The sequence below is a fragment of the Podarcis liolepis genome (assembly GCF_965112155.1).
Source record: "Podarcis liolepis genome assembly, chromosome: 9".
NCBI lineage: Eukaryota > Metazoa > Chordata > Lepidosauria > Squamata > Lacertidae > Podarcis > Podarcis liolepis.
In genome coordinates, this window is record NC_139564.1 from 16,221,837 (window position 1) to 16,236,318 (window position 14,482).

Here is a 14,482-nt window from a genome sequence, read left to right on the forward strand (position 1 = left end):
CAAGCACGATACAAAAACACAACATCCATTAAAACAAGAATACAGCCTAAAACCAATAAAATGATATAACATTAAACAGAAATTCAAGGGACTCATACACATAAATCAGGGTTCTATATTAATGGGTCAGGGAAAGGCTGGACAGAAAGTTAAAAGTCCTTACAAGACGTCTGAAGCAATTGGTAGTTGCTGCTTTACACGTGGCAGAGGGAAGGACATTCCATAGAAGGGGCAACAGCATAAAATGCCCATTTGGGAGTTATTGCCTATGATGTAAGCGTTCTTACAGGTCCATACAGGGGCAGGCGGTCTTTCAGGTTTGCCATGAGTTCTTAAAACTAACCCTTTTTTTACAGAGCGCAGTTTACAAAGGGGACTACTCGGCTACCCATCCAACCGTGCAAATGTTCTGGGAGATCTTTCACGAGTTTCCTCTGGAAAAGAAGAAAAAGTTTCTCTGTAAGTAATTAGTTTTGGTTTTTTAGTGCGATGGCAGTTTCCCCTTGGATTTCGGCAGTCAAAGCCAATAACTTGTTCTTGCTAGCTTAATATATACAGTGGTACCTCGTGTTATGCACCATCCCCCTTACGAATGCTGTGGGTTACGCGCTCCGCTAACCCGGAAGTAGATGCCCCTTTTTGCAACCTTTGTCCCGGGATGCAGGCGGAAGCTGCGCTCCGGCGGTGCGGCAGCAGCAGGAGGCACCATTAGGAAAAGCGTGCCTCATGTTACGAGTTAAGTTTGCAACCGGAGGTACCACTGTATGAAACACACCTGAATGCCTTCCACCAGGTGGCAGGCTTCTCTTTACCTGTTCTCTGGCACAGTGGTGAAGGGAGTGAGCTGCTGAGATTGGAACTTCCTGTCCAGATCTCACTTCTGCATTGTGGTGAAGCTTTTGATACTGGCCGTCTCTGCTTGCGGGGAATCTTCCCTTGTTCGTGGAATTTTCTCTGCAGTCGGCAATCCAAAGTGGGCAAGGAGGAGACTCAACATGTGGCTTTTGTTGAATGTGGAAAACAAGGTTTGGAGCTGCCTGTATTGGTGTTGTCACACTTAAATCTATATCCCGCTGCTTCTCCCAAAGGAGCCCAGGGAAGCAAACACTTCGAATATATAAAAAGAACAACATAGTAAAAACTCCACATATTTAAAATTTCTAAAAGAATAAAGCAGAAAACATTAGAAACAAATTTAAGGACAGATAACACCAAATATTGTGCCTGAACAGGCCCACTGAAACAGAATAGTTTTCATCGATTTCTTAACTTGTTCAGGAAGCAGAAAGAATGAGATGAGGGAAGAGTGTTGGCATTTTTAAAAGGGAATTGTTATTAGAAAAATAACAGCGGCCAACCAGAGAATATTAAGAAGCAAAACAGCTAGTAAGCCTGATCTTTATTAAACTGTTGCAACAGGGTGCTCACCCCACACACAGGAGGGAGGAGGAACCCAGAACAATGGTGTGCAAGCCCTTATACTGTATAGACTTTTGAATTGCACCCTGTAGCTCAAGACCCCCCCGCCCAATACATCATACATACATCACAGAAGGGGCGGTTTACAGCAGAATCCTGTCTGGCCGGAAACCTGTTAAAGGATTTACCTGGACAGCCTGGCCATTCTTTTGTGATTATAAATACTTAATTCCTGAGTCCAGGTCACAGGCTCACCCTATTCATGCCTAAATGTGCCATTTAAGGCAGGATTTGTGAGCACAGAGACAATGGGGAGGCTTTTCCCATTGCCATCCAAACTGCAGAGGAATATTTGAGGTCACTGCAAGAGTCAAAATGGCTTTAGGACTGTTTTCCTGTACTGTTTCAGACACGTGGTTTATATATTTACCGTATGTATGTGTTTGCCCGATACATTTATGAACATTTATTTTATATTATTTTATATCTTAGACCCTATCTCATACCAATAACTAACTTAGTTGGTCTCTAAGGTGCTACTGGAAGGAATTTTTTATTTTTTATTTTATTTTGTTTCGACTATGGTAGACCAACACGGCTACCTACCTGTAACTAGAATGATAGGTGCTTGGGATGGGTGAGCTTCCACTGCCTGATCCAGGATGCCTTCGAATGCCACTTGGGAGAACAGGACGGCCTCTTCAGGGCTCTGCTGATGCTTTTATGTCCCCCCTTCCAGTGTTTCTGACCGGCAGCGACCGCATCCCCATCTACGGCATGTCGAGTTTGCGTATCGTGATCCAGTCCACCTCCAGCGGGGAGCAGTACTTGCCGGTGGCACACACCTGCTACAACCTCCTCGACCTCCCCAAGTATAGCAGCAAAGAAATCCTGAGCACGAGACTTACTCAAGCCATCGACCACTATGAGGGCTTCAGCTTGGCCTGAGGGGAAGCTGCCCCCAACACAGACAATTCTTGTATAGAAAGGAAATACTGTCTTGTTTTTATTTTTGTAAGGGAAATGGGATAAAGATACTCCTTGAGATAGGGAGGGTGAGTGCAGGGAGGAGAGAAGGGAAGAGCATAGGATCAAGGACACCCCCCACCCCCAGTGAAGTCTGGTCAACGTTCCTCAGGATTTTGACTTTACTACTTTTCAAAAACAAAAATCTGTTGACACGTCGTCTTTCATCTTACTGGCTGATAGATGCCTTTTTTCCCCTTCCTCGCCTGTCCTCTTGTTTAAAAATACTTTCAATATTTTGAGATGTCTCTTCACAGTTTGGAAATATAAAGCTGTTTGAAAGCTTTCCTTGACCGCACACATACGGGTTCCTTACCACCTCTCCAAACACAGGTAATTTCTGTGGTAAAACAAGCCTGGCTCCTTGGGTGTTCAACAGTACCGGGGAGCTAAGAAATGGATAATTTAACACACAGAAGATTAGTATGTGAATGTTTGGGCAGAAATGAAGGTTTTATGAGTTGAATTTTCTAACGTATTCTGCTCCTTGTTTCCCATTGTCTACAAAAAAATGGGAGGAGGGGTAAATAATTTTACTGCCTTCTGTGTTACCAGAAGAATTTCAGGGCCTTGCATGTAGAGGGATGGGAACGAGCAATGCTCATGAAGACCTAGGTGGCCTTCCTGAATTATTTGATATTTTATGCTGTTGGGTGTTTTTTAACAGCTGTGTGTGTGTGTTTTGAAATACAGTGATGATTCGCTGCCCCCCCATTTCAGTGATGGGATTCTCACAGCAATTCCTCCACAAAACCACACCTCATGTCTCCCTTCCCACCCCCCACTGTCTCTGCACTTGGGGGTCTTTTGCAAGGTAATACAGAAGCCCTTTCCCACCTTCAGCCCAAGGGTGGGCAGCAGCCACCATCCTGCCCCATCAGGGATGGGATTTCCATGGCTCTCCAGATATTGGATGGACTCCAACTCCCATCAGCCCCAGCCAGCCTGGCCCAGTGGTCAGGGATGATGGGACCGTGAGTCTGGCAACATCTGGAGGTCCACAGGTCCCCTATTTCTGAACTGGATGTTACTATCTCTCGTCTTCTGCGGAGAAATGCAGGACCCTGGCACACATTTACACTGAGAGAAGCAGTTTCTAGACCCCTGCCTCTTGACCCCCTACCCCAGAAGAACCCATATCCACCATAGATGTCATGATGAGCACTCTCCTCTCTTCCAAGGTCCATTGTTGATCTGAACTTGTGATCCTGGAGAATGGATTTATTTATATAACAAGGTGGCCTGGGTCCTGCTAAAGCTGGTTGTTTATGACCTTTCAAGTTCTGCAAGGAGTGGTGGTCACAACTCGGCTGTTATCATAGGGACTCTGTGCCAAACTTGATTTGACCTTTGACTTTGCTCGGCTGACATGGGCCAAGCCAGCTGGGCCGCAGGGGATAGAGGAATTTTACCCTCCACTCCCTGTTGGCAGTCCCAAGTGGTGTTGTGCCCCATAGGATGCCATGTCAAATTTGGCGTTGAATCAGTCTTCTTGGGTTGGATTGGGGCCTCGGTATTTATCTATCCTTTGCTTAATCGTAGCATAAAAACCGTATTTTGCACCTTCTGATGAAAAAGCTGTGAAGGTATCAGGGGATTTTTATTTTGTTTTAAGAAAAGGAATTAACACTCTGATTTGCTACTTGGGTAGCCAATCAGCCTCTTTGTACTACAGCGTTAAATACAGCTCTATCAGATGTTTATTTTCTATGTGTGTACATAGCCCAGTATTATGCAATAAATGTAATGTTTCCTTCAAGCGTGGTACAACTGGGTGGTTATAGAACTATGACCTATAATGATGTGCTTGAACCAGAAAATCTCAGGATTGGACAAGGCTTGGAAGTATGAAGGAGAAACATCACAGTCACCCAGTGCTTGCAGCTATTCCTGTGCACCTACCATAGATCCATGTTACAACGCTTGCATGTGCAGGTAAAGGTCATTCATGGCACATAGGCCCAAGCCACATGGAGATAAACATTCCAGAAACATCCAGCTTTGGCCGGGGGGGGGGGGAGGGCAGTCCTGGAAACAACAAAATGGTTCAGGCCTATAGCTATTTCGATTTATGAAATCATGAAATCCACCGAACTATTCACAACCTATGGCAAAATCAGATGGCTTTATTCCCAGCTCTGTTCAAACTTTTGATAACAGAAGCAATGGGACTTGTGAATGTCCTCTCTCCTAATCATTCTTCCATCCTGTTTGGTAGTATAAGGGGAAGATAATACAGTGGTACCTCAGGTTACAGACGTTTCCGGTTATAGACTCCACTAATGCAGAAATAGTACCTCGGGTTAAGAACTTTGCTTCAGGATGAGAACAGGAATCGCGCAGCAGCAGCAACAGGAGGCCCCATTAGCTAAAGTGGTACCTCAGGTTAAGAACAGTTTCAGGTTAAGAACGGACCTCCAGAACGAATTAGGTTCTTAACCCAAGGTACCACTGTATTACTATTACTATTTTTGTTATCAGGGCTCCCCCCCCCCCCGAATTCACAGGCACTCAGTTCCGGCACCTCTCAGGGTGTGCCCTATTGCCATTCTAAGAGAACAAGGGAGGCATTTGTGGTGAGTTCAGGCACCTCTTTTTCTAGAAAAATAGAACTGATTGTTCTTTATGAAATTCATATACCGCCCTTCATCTGAAGACTACAGGGCGTTTCACAACATAAAAATACAAAATGAGAACAAAATACATAATGAAAACAATCCACAATTAAAGTTTGTGTGAGGACCATGGACTGGATAGCTGGGGAGATTCATGTTTGTCATGAAAGGCCCTCATGTTTCTAGCTCGATGAACGGTTGGGCGTGTGTTTGAAAATGGGTAAACAACCAGAAAGTGACTTCTCACATGGTTTCTGGCCATTTCCCAAAGCTGGTTTTAGTGCGACTAATCCCAGAGTTAGCGTGCAATTTGCTGGCATTAAGGGAAGTTCCAGTGTAGGTTGAACTCTGTTCCTGCTTACATTCCAGTGCTGGGAAGCAACACAATATCAGCGAAAGCAACGCCTTCTCCTGTTCCTCATAATACCCCCTCCTGATATGATTTGTAGAACAGGACAAGCAAGGCGGGGGACTCGCTTTCGAAAGCGTTAGTGGCATTTGCTGTGTTATTCCAGGAAAGTTTCAGTGGCACCTGAAACACAATGTTAGTTCTAAAGCATATATATATATATACACACACCTCTACAAAAAACATGCCAAAATGAACAGCTGAGGCTTCTAACCCACCAAGACAAAAGCTTGTTAGGTTTGCCCACAAATGATATTGCTACTGTCTAGTAAATGACATGGGACTGAAAAGTACCCAAATTATGTTTATCCAAATCCTTACCATCTGAGAATAGGATCCCCTCTCACCCATGAGCATGGCTTCAAAATATGGGCTGGAAAATACACTCCTTTTTTGCAGCTGTAATGAGCGAGGATTTGATAGTGGTGGTCAGTTAAGTGTTTTTATATACATTAGGTCTTGTAAGGTAAAGGTAAAGGGACCCCTGACCATTAGGTCCAGTCGTGACCGACTCTGGGGTTGCGGCGCTCATCTTGCTTTATTGGCCGAGGGAGCTGGCATACAGCTTCCGGGTCATGTGGCGAGCATGATTAAGCCACTTCTGGCAAACCAGAGCAGCACACGGAAACACTGTTTAACTTTCCGCCAGAGCGGTACCTATTTATCTACTTGCACTTTGACGTTCTTTCGAACTGCTAGGTTGGCAGGAGCAGGGACCGAGCAACGGGAGCTCACGCCGTTGCAGGGATTTGAACCGCCGACCTTCTGATTGGCAAGTCCTAGGCTCTGTGGTTTAACCCACAGCGCCACCCGCGCCCACTTGTACTAATCCACTATTTTTTGTGTTTGCCTTTAGAAGCAGGGGGTGAGGAGAGGCAGAATTTCCAAAATGTTCAGGGAGGGACCATAACTTGTTGGAAGAGAATCTCCTTTTCATGTAGAAACTCTCAGAATCCTCAACATTCCAATTAAAAAGGGCCAGGGAGCAGTTTCTGGGATCTGTGGAGAGCTACTGCTGAGAGAAGGTAGAGAATTCTGAGCTGGACAAATTATTTGACCTATTATAAAGCAGCTTTTTTATGTTGTTCATACCCACCTATACTAAAAGAGACATCCATTGTTTCAGCAAAGGGGGTTCTCAAAGGGCCATACTTTTCCTCTGTCAATTTTTAGTTCTTGACAGAAAATTTAATCCGGATGCCAATGTGCTACTTTCCGGGGGGGGGGGGGGGACAGGAATGTCACAGAGATCTGGCACCACTTGTTTGTTCTAGGATTAAGAAAACTTTGGGATTAATTAGAAGCTGCCAGAGGTTTTTAAATCAAAGGCAACCATCTGCAAGATCAAATACTTCTCATCAGATACAGCTTTGCAGATTTAATTTTGCAGCTTGTCTTCAATGGCCTGGTTCTAGGTGGTTGTCTCTGGAGAAGGAAAAGGGTATTTTTCGAATATGTGGAGCTTTAATAAACCCAGCCGTTTTCAAGGATTTGTTCCCTTGCCTTCTTTTGTTACTCGGCATTAACTGGTCCACTTGGCACAATATGGACTTTGGTTACTGGTGGTTCTCTGGTGACTTGGCAGAGATCCCCCCCCAAAGCATCTGGCTTCAGTCCATTTAACTGGAGATGTACAGAACTGGAACCTTCTGTCTGCAAAGCAGGGACCACTTTTTCTCTCGTAGAGGTTGAGAACCGACAAAAGAACATGCCCCTATGCTTGCACCATTTGTGCTAGTTAGAACAGCTGCAGGACGTCTTGAGTAAGTGGCTGCCATCTCATGTTAACTCTCCTAAATCTGGATGACTGCAATCCAGATCTAGGCAGTCCTTTTAAGTCTCCTTTAAAACTTGCAAGCACAAACAAGGCCAAGAAAAATGAATAGGATGATTGGGTGGCTAGACTTAGCCAAGTGTCATGTTTCTGACTTGACAAAGTACCTTTACCAATAGCTTCTGATAAGTAACTAGTAGATGGTGTTACACAATATTGCTTCTCTTTTATTAACGCCATCTTCTGCAACATAACCCTCTCCAGATGTTGTTGGTCTACAGCTCCCACCAGCCCGAGTCAGGAAAGGCAAGAACTGTAGTGTAACGCCTGGTGGGCTTTTTGTTGGCTACCCCTGGAATGGAAATGGGCTGGGGGCTTTGCTTCATTATAGAGGCCTAAGCCATAAAGCGACATGGTTGTAGTTAGGAGCGAAGATTAGTCACACAACTAGTTGCTTTCAGTGGGATTGCCACTGTTAAAGGTAAAGGTAAGGGGACCCCTGACCATTAGGTCCAGTTGTGACCGACTCTGGGGTTGCGGTGCTCATCTCGCTTTATAGGCCGAGGGAGCTGGCGTACAGCTTCCGGGTCATGTGGCCAGCATGACTAAGCAGCTTCTGGCGAACCAGAGCAGCGCACGGAAATGCCGTTTACCTTCCCGCCGGAGCGGTACCTATTGATCTACTTGCACTTTGACGTGCTTTCGAACTGCTAGGTTGGTAGGAGCAGGAACTGAGCAACAAGAGCTCACCCCGTCATGGGGATTCAAACCGCTGACCTTCTGATCAGCAAGTCCTAGGCCCTGTGGTTTAACCCACAGCGCCACCCGTGTCCCACTGTTACCTACTGTTAAACCTCAAGAGAAAAACTGGGAGCATTGCCACCCTGTTAGCAAGAGTGATGGAGGCTGTTGCAGTCAAAAATAGGTTTTATTTTTTCTGTTTCATACAAAATACAAGCCTGTATGAAAAATGTACATATATATATATATTATATGTCTACAGGTTTACATTTAAAAAAACCACAAAAAACCACCAGTGTTTTGATTGAATTTTGCTGAGTTTAAGTAATGATTGTAAACACAGAACAGAGCGCACAAGATTTCATCAGGTGCATCAAGCAGATCATGAACAGGATTAAGTTGGGTGGTCTTGAAACCTAGACTGAAGTCTGACAAAGGCATTTATTACAGCTGCATGATATGATTGGCTTTGTTTTCAGCTTTCCAGCTGTAATCAGTACATGAAACTCAAAAAAGGTTTGAAGTCATCTTGTGTGCTGTCCTCCTATTTCAATGACGCTCATGCAGAGAGGACGTCCCTGGGATTGTGCCTGACACCTATATCATAACTAGGTCCTTCACTACATAAATACACAAAATAAGAACATGGGATTGTCAGTGCATGCAAATGTCCACAGAGAGGGCTGAGAACAGGCACAAATAACACTTGGAATATATGCTTTGAAGCAACCTTGACACCCAGCGGTGCTGCAGAGGTGTTAGAAAGGTGGAACACAATTTTCTTGCCACTGTAAAAGGTTTGGCTATACCCCTCTCCACAGGAGATTCAAAGAAGTTTGCAAGTCTCCTCTGTTCAGTTTCTTTTGGCATCGGGGATATTTCAGAGAATCCATAGTACCTGCAGGACAACTGTTAGCAAAGTTGCCTAGAGGGGAGCTGTACAAAGGATATAAAGCATTTGTCATTTTCAAGTACGGAGGGAATCAAATTTTCTCAAAAGTGTCATGTAGGAGAAAAAGCAGCAGCAGAATTTCTGTTTGTGGCATTTTCGTTCCCAACTCTCATGATTTCCTTTTGATGAGTGGGGCAGAATCAATTTGTTAAAACTCACGTGGGAAACAGCAAGGATGATTTTTTTCACTGCAATTTGTTACAAGGGTGTGGACAGATTTTAGGTTTGTCAGGTCTACTTTATCTTTTGCTAGAGCTCTGCTAGCGAGAGCCAGGTGCAAAATACCATTCGAATGAAAGAAAAGAGTGCCTCTGAGCACATCCTAAGCACAGGAATTTGTAATCGGTATTATAACTGAACTGAGCTCACTGTCCTTTATTTCAGCAGTCCAATTAGCTGGGGCGAAAGCTGTTTTTGGTATTGTTAAAACAACTGGGAGGCAGAAACCCTTACCCATCGATGGCAAATCACCCAGAAATTGACCACTCAATCATGGAACTACCTTCCGCTCAGCCCTAGTAGAGACTGGAGGTAGGATTTCTAGACTACAACAATTTTATACCAGTTTAGCTGTCCCTCCAAGAAACTTGGGAAGTAATTTGGAGAGGGCACCTGTGCATTCATATGGGGAAAACTTTGAAAGCTTAAGCCTCAGAAAGAAGGCAGGGAGATGATGCTCTGTGTGCAGGTTCTCCATTCAAACATGCGGTCACTCGGGTTCATTCATTTTGAGGAGGCACAGGTGTGTGGAGGACTGGAGTACACACCTGCCTGCCTGTTTGAATCTGCTCTCTTCAAGTGAAATAATACACAGCCAACTACAGAAGGAATTAAAATGGTAAGAGTGGGAAAAGGTTGCTTAAAAGCGATGCTAATGGAGATTAAAACAGCATCTAAATAATCCCCTATTGTAAGGCGAAGTCCTCACGAGAGCCAACCCTGAATTAAGATTCCCTCGGTACCCTTCTGCATTGATCGCAGTAACACAACCGGCAGTTTCACCCCCTCTTCCTTCCCTTCCACTGTATCCACAGACAAATCGAATGGCAAAAGCCGTTTGCATGCTGCAAATTTCCCCCAGCAAAACCCCACATACAGGATAAATTGCTAGGCTGGAAGTATCCGAAGGCTTGATGGACAGCTGCAAAGAAAGTGATCCAGGAATTCCTGTACTAGGAGTAGGAAAGCTCTGTCCGCTCACTGCTGAGATCCTGGCATTTCTTCTACCCCCACAGCCTCTAATGGCTAGTCCCAAGGAAAGATCAGGATCAGGCCTCCACTATTTCTACCTGCTCCTCTCACCACAGGCAGATTTGATTAAAAGATCTTGCTGGTTCCTCCCTGGGAACCTCTTTGGAAAAGGTTTATTCTTCCATTGTCGGGGAGGATCCTGTTTCATTTAAGCATCTGGTTCTCTTCTAAAGGCAAGAAGATGGCGGGAGGGAGTGTGAGAGCTTCAGGAATCTGTGGCAAGTTCTTGCTCTCAAACCACTAGCTGAGCTGACCCCAGGGCGCCTCCTCAAGGCAAGCTGGCTTCTATGCCAGGCCTGAATTTCCATCTTGTGCCAGCGAGTCGGGATGAGAAGAAACCACTAACCCACACAGTTTTTGCTCTCTCGAGTCCACAAGTGCTTTCATTTTGGTGACGGGGGAAAAGCAATTTGGGGCCACGAATAGATGCACATATATAACATACACAAACCTGGAAGCCTACCTAACAAAATGATTAGGAGAAGATGTGTTCATTGCTCCACATTTATTTCAATGAATAAAAAAGCTAAACAATTCGACTGTTCAAGTGTAAACCCATGAACAAATTACAAGTTTTCCTTCTTTTTTTATATAAAAAAAATTATAGGCATTTATATTTGTTAAGTGATTCATTTAACGTGTCATTCTCATTTTGCTTTTAAAATAAACATCTCGACCTCATTTATATTAGCATTTTGTAATATATAAACATGCGCCTTGCTTCACTCTCATTCATTTGTACTATGTCAGTCGGTCGTCCCCGTCCCCCAAAAGATCTTAACACAGACACATCACACTTATTTTTTTGTTTTTAAAAATCTAGCAAGCAGCAATTTCGGTAAGAAAAGTCATGTTTGAACAGCTGCTTAGGTCTCATGAAAGCAGTTCGCTCTTGGCTTAATGCAATTTTTGGCTGCTTTGGAGCCTCTGCCCAGCTGCACAAACCATAGTAGTACAAACTGTTTGGGAGATAAAATAAAAAATTCCTTCCAGTAGCACCTTAAAGACCAACTAAGTTAGTTCTTGGTATGAGCTTTCGTGTGCATGCACACTTCTTCAGATACACACAAAAGCTCATACCAAGAACTAACTTAGTTGGTCTTTAAGGTGCTACTGGAAGGAATTTTTTATTTTGACTATGGCAGACCAACACGGCTACCTATCTGTAACTGGAACCATGTTTGGGAGATGTCCCTCAATTTCAAAAACAGTTTTCCACATGGCATAAATGGGTGACTCTTTAAAAATGAGTCTAAACCCCTCCACTCTCATAAGGTTCACAGAGTTAAGTTGCTCAGTTTTCTCTGGAACCACATTTATGCTTGCATCAGTTTTGATTATGATAATCTTAGTAATTGCTATTCACTTCAGAGGGGCATTTATTTAATAGGGCTTTAGTATGCTTGTCACCAGGTTTTTAATTCAACAGAGCAGAGGAAGCATTTCTATGAACTCTGATCAGACATTGTTCGTTATATCAAGTGCTCATTAAAAAAAAAAAAGGGGGCTCCAGGGCTGGTGCTTAGAAAGGTTTCTGCTGATTCCTGTTAGCTGCTTGCTTCTCTAGACGAATCTTAAAGCTGAGTTTTAGACATTATTTTTCCTTACTAAAAGAACAGCATAACACACACACACACACACACACAAGTCAGGTAGACAAAAGATTTGTTCTTTCTTTAAAGTACTGTTTTGGTTACGCTTTCTTATGATTGGTTTTCGATTTTCTTAAAAAATATAAAACTCTCCTCTGTCTCTCTAAAGTGCATCATTGTACCTATGATTTTTAACACAAGCTATTTGAAAGTACAGCAACAAGACAGTCGCGTTCAACAAGGTGCGGCTACAAACATCAACAAAAAATGTTGCCGCCTCATTATCATTGGATCCCATTAAGATTTTGGGAGGGCGGGGGGAACAAACAGTTGTAAGGGCTCCTTGGCGTAAGCCGACACTGTCCTTAAAAAGCAGCAGCAAGGAAAGGCTGCTCAGAGGTTTCCCACACTTTCTAACCCTGGGAAACCCTTCTGCATCCAATTTGTCTGCTGAGAAACCTCTGGACAACTGCAATGAACCAATGCAAAAACTTGGTGCATCTCACCATGACTCCACATGAATCAATAGTGCATTATAGAGTGACACCACCACTGCAGGAGAAAATGAATGATATGTGACACGGTTCTTTCAGGGTAGCGTGCCTGTCTGCCTGCTACAGACCTTCATATTGAGGAATCTCTATTAAGGTCCCAAGGATTTTCAGGACACAGTTTCGAATCCACAGCCCAGACACCTCCGCATGGGAGAGATTAAAGCTGCAATCTGTGCCTCAACTCTGAGGGCTCCCTCTAACTTGCTAAACCAGATTTTACCAAGTTTCCCATTTTCCTCAGCTCTTCTCCTTCTCTGCGTCATTTCGAAGAGAAGCGCCAGTGTGAAATATTGTTTTTGGGACGGGGAGGGGAAGCAGGAGAACAAGAAAATGTCTCTCTCCACTCACTAAAAAAAGGCCAAGGGTGGCACACAGTGCTTTCCCACCAATTTGAAACATTCAACTGAGGGCGACCTTAACAAGAAAAGAAAAGCCGCAGCCCCAACAATCTGAGGTTGCATTTGAGCACGAGAGCACGAGGAGGAGGTGTCGCCTCTTCTTTCAAAGCCACAGAATCAACCCAGGATGCAAGCTCCTCCGCATTAGAACAGACCTGGGTGCTTTATTGGTCTGACAATTACAGACAATTATTTGGCGATTCATGATAACTCAAACTAGTTCACCTCTCTCTCGTTGACACGCAGGAGAAGGCATAAAATCAGGCTCTCGTTAGTCTAAGCGTTTCACAAGTCGCAGGCTGATCAAAGCAGAAGGACCCTTCCTTGTGGGGTGGGTGGCGAGTCTTTTGAGTGGATCACCCACCTCAGCCCCCTCCTGCTGGCTTGGGTGAACCAGCTTGGAGGCAGGAGAGGCCCCCCAAGTCTGAAGCAAAGATGCAGGGGCCTCCTCCTTGTCAGACACAGCCCCGGGATTGCTGCTAAGAAGGCCCTCGCAGCGCAAGGACCTCACTGAGTTCTTCAAGCAATCCTTCCTTTGGCTCGGCCAACTTCTTAACTCTACCGGCAAGGTCAAGCGCGCCTTCGTTACATGATCTTGGAGCCAATGTCTCTCTTGCTGATGAGGACCTCCAGCAGTCTCAGCTTGGCCTTAACCTGCTTGTATTCGTTGTATTCTTCCGCCATAGGAGTGCGGTCCTCTTTCTGGACGGTCCTGCAAGAAAGCAGAAGGGAAGGCTTTTTCAGAAGACGTTTCTCCTTCAGACAATGGGCCCATCCAGGATCCTGCTCTCATGGTCACTGAACAGGTGTCTACGGGGAGCCTGCGAGCAGGATGTGAGCACAACAGCACCCTGCAATTCCCAGCACCTGGAATTCAGAGGCATAACACCTCTGGCAGCGGAGGCAGAAAATAGCCATTGCGGTTAAGGAGCCGCCGATAGCCTTGGCCTACATGAATTTGCCTGGTTCTCTTTTAAAGCCATCCCAAGTTGGCGGCCATCCCAAGATGGCTTGGTTTTAAAGCCATCCCAAGTTGGCTTGGTTTAACTATGTGCTGGTTTAACTATGTGCTGAATGAGGTACCGAAATCCTGACACAAATTGAGGTGCCACAAAAAGAAAAAAAAAGGTGTGCCTTGCCAATCCAGATTGGTGGGGTGGAAATGCTTCAGACAAGCATCTATCCGCTAAACTCAAAAGTTAACATGTACGGAAAATGCCAGGGTGAGGTGATGAACGAAAGAAAAGCTAATACCAGGATGAGTAAAAGGTGGAGGGAAAGCAACAGGCCAAAGTTGTAATCGGAGGCACTGATTTACTGGGGGAGAGGGGTTATAGGCTTGTGGCCCCACCTCCCTTTGTTTTAATCATGCATTTTGGTTTTTTATATTGTATTTTTATGTTGTGAACCACCCTGAGATCTACGGATGAAGGGTGGCATACACATTAAACCAACCAACCAACCAAACAACTTTCTACAGGAAGGAAAGAAAGTGGACAGGACATATTCCTTACATGAATGGTGCAGGTTCCCTGTAGGGAAACAGAGAAGCTTGGCTACTATCTTTAAAAAGAAAATTTCTAGACTTCACAGTGGGCTCTTGTGGACCACAATGCCTGTCGTGACATGAAAATGGAATGGCAGAGCTTGTTTTCATTCCAGGGCCGGAATAGAAACTTCACGTTGCCTCTGGAAATAATTCTCAGATTCACACACATTCTTTCAGAAACAAAACTTGCACACTTACATTA

General features: G+C 44.5%; 2 protein-coding genes and 1 long non-coding RNA gene across 7 annotated transcripts in view; 1 reads left to right on the top strand and 2 right to left on the bottom strand.

Annotated features, from left to right (window-relative positions):
• Window positions 1–4,204, top strand: part of LOC310685753 (putative E3 ubiquitin-protein ligase HERC3) — a 55,875-nt gene extending 51,671 nt beyond the window's left edge. For all 3 annotated transcript variants that reach the window (XM_083458621.1, XM_083458623.1, XM_083458622.1), the window contains exons 24-25: window positions 357–459; window positions 2,159–4,204. In XM_083458621.1, the coding sequence (XP_083314747.1) occupies window positions 357–459; window positions 2,159–2,367 (312 nt within the window). In that variant the 3' untranslated portion in view covers window positions 2,368–4,204. The remainder of the gene's footprint in view (window positions 1–356; window positions 460–2,158) is intronic.
• LOC310686050 overlaps window positions 1–14,482 on the bottom strand; it is a 317,292-nt gene that overhangs the window by 71,263 nt on the left and 231,547 nt on the right. The window lies entirely within an intron of this gene.
• FAM13A (family with sequence similarity 13 member A) overlaps window positions 10,678–14,482 on the bottom strand; it is a 156,126-nt gene continuing 152,321 nt past the window's right edge. For all 3 annotated transcript variants that reach the window (XM_083458629.1, XM_083458628.1, XM_083458630.1), the window contains 2 exons: window positions 11,364–13,443; window positions 10,678–11,146 (listed from right to left, as the gene is read on the bottom strand). In XM_083458629.1, the coding sequence (XP_083314755.1) occupies window positions 13,317–13,443 (127 nt within the window). In that variant the 3' untranslated portion in view covers window positions 10,678–11,146; window positions 11,364–13,316. The remainder of the gene's footprint in view (window positions 11,147–11,363; window positions 13,444–14,482) is intronic.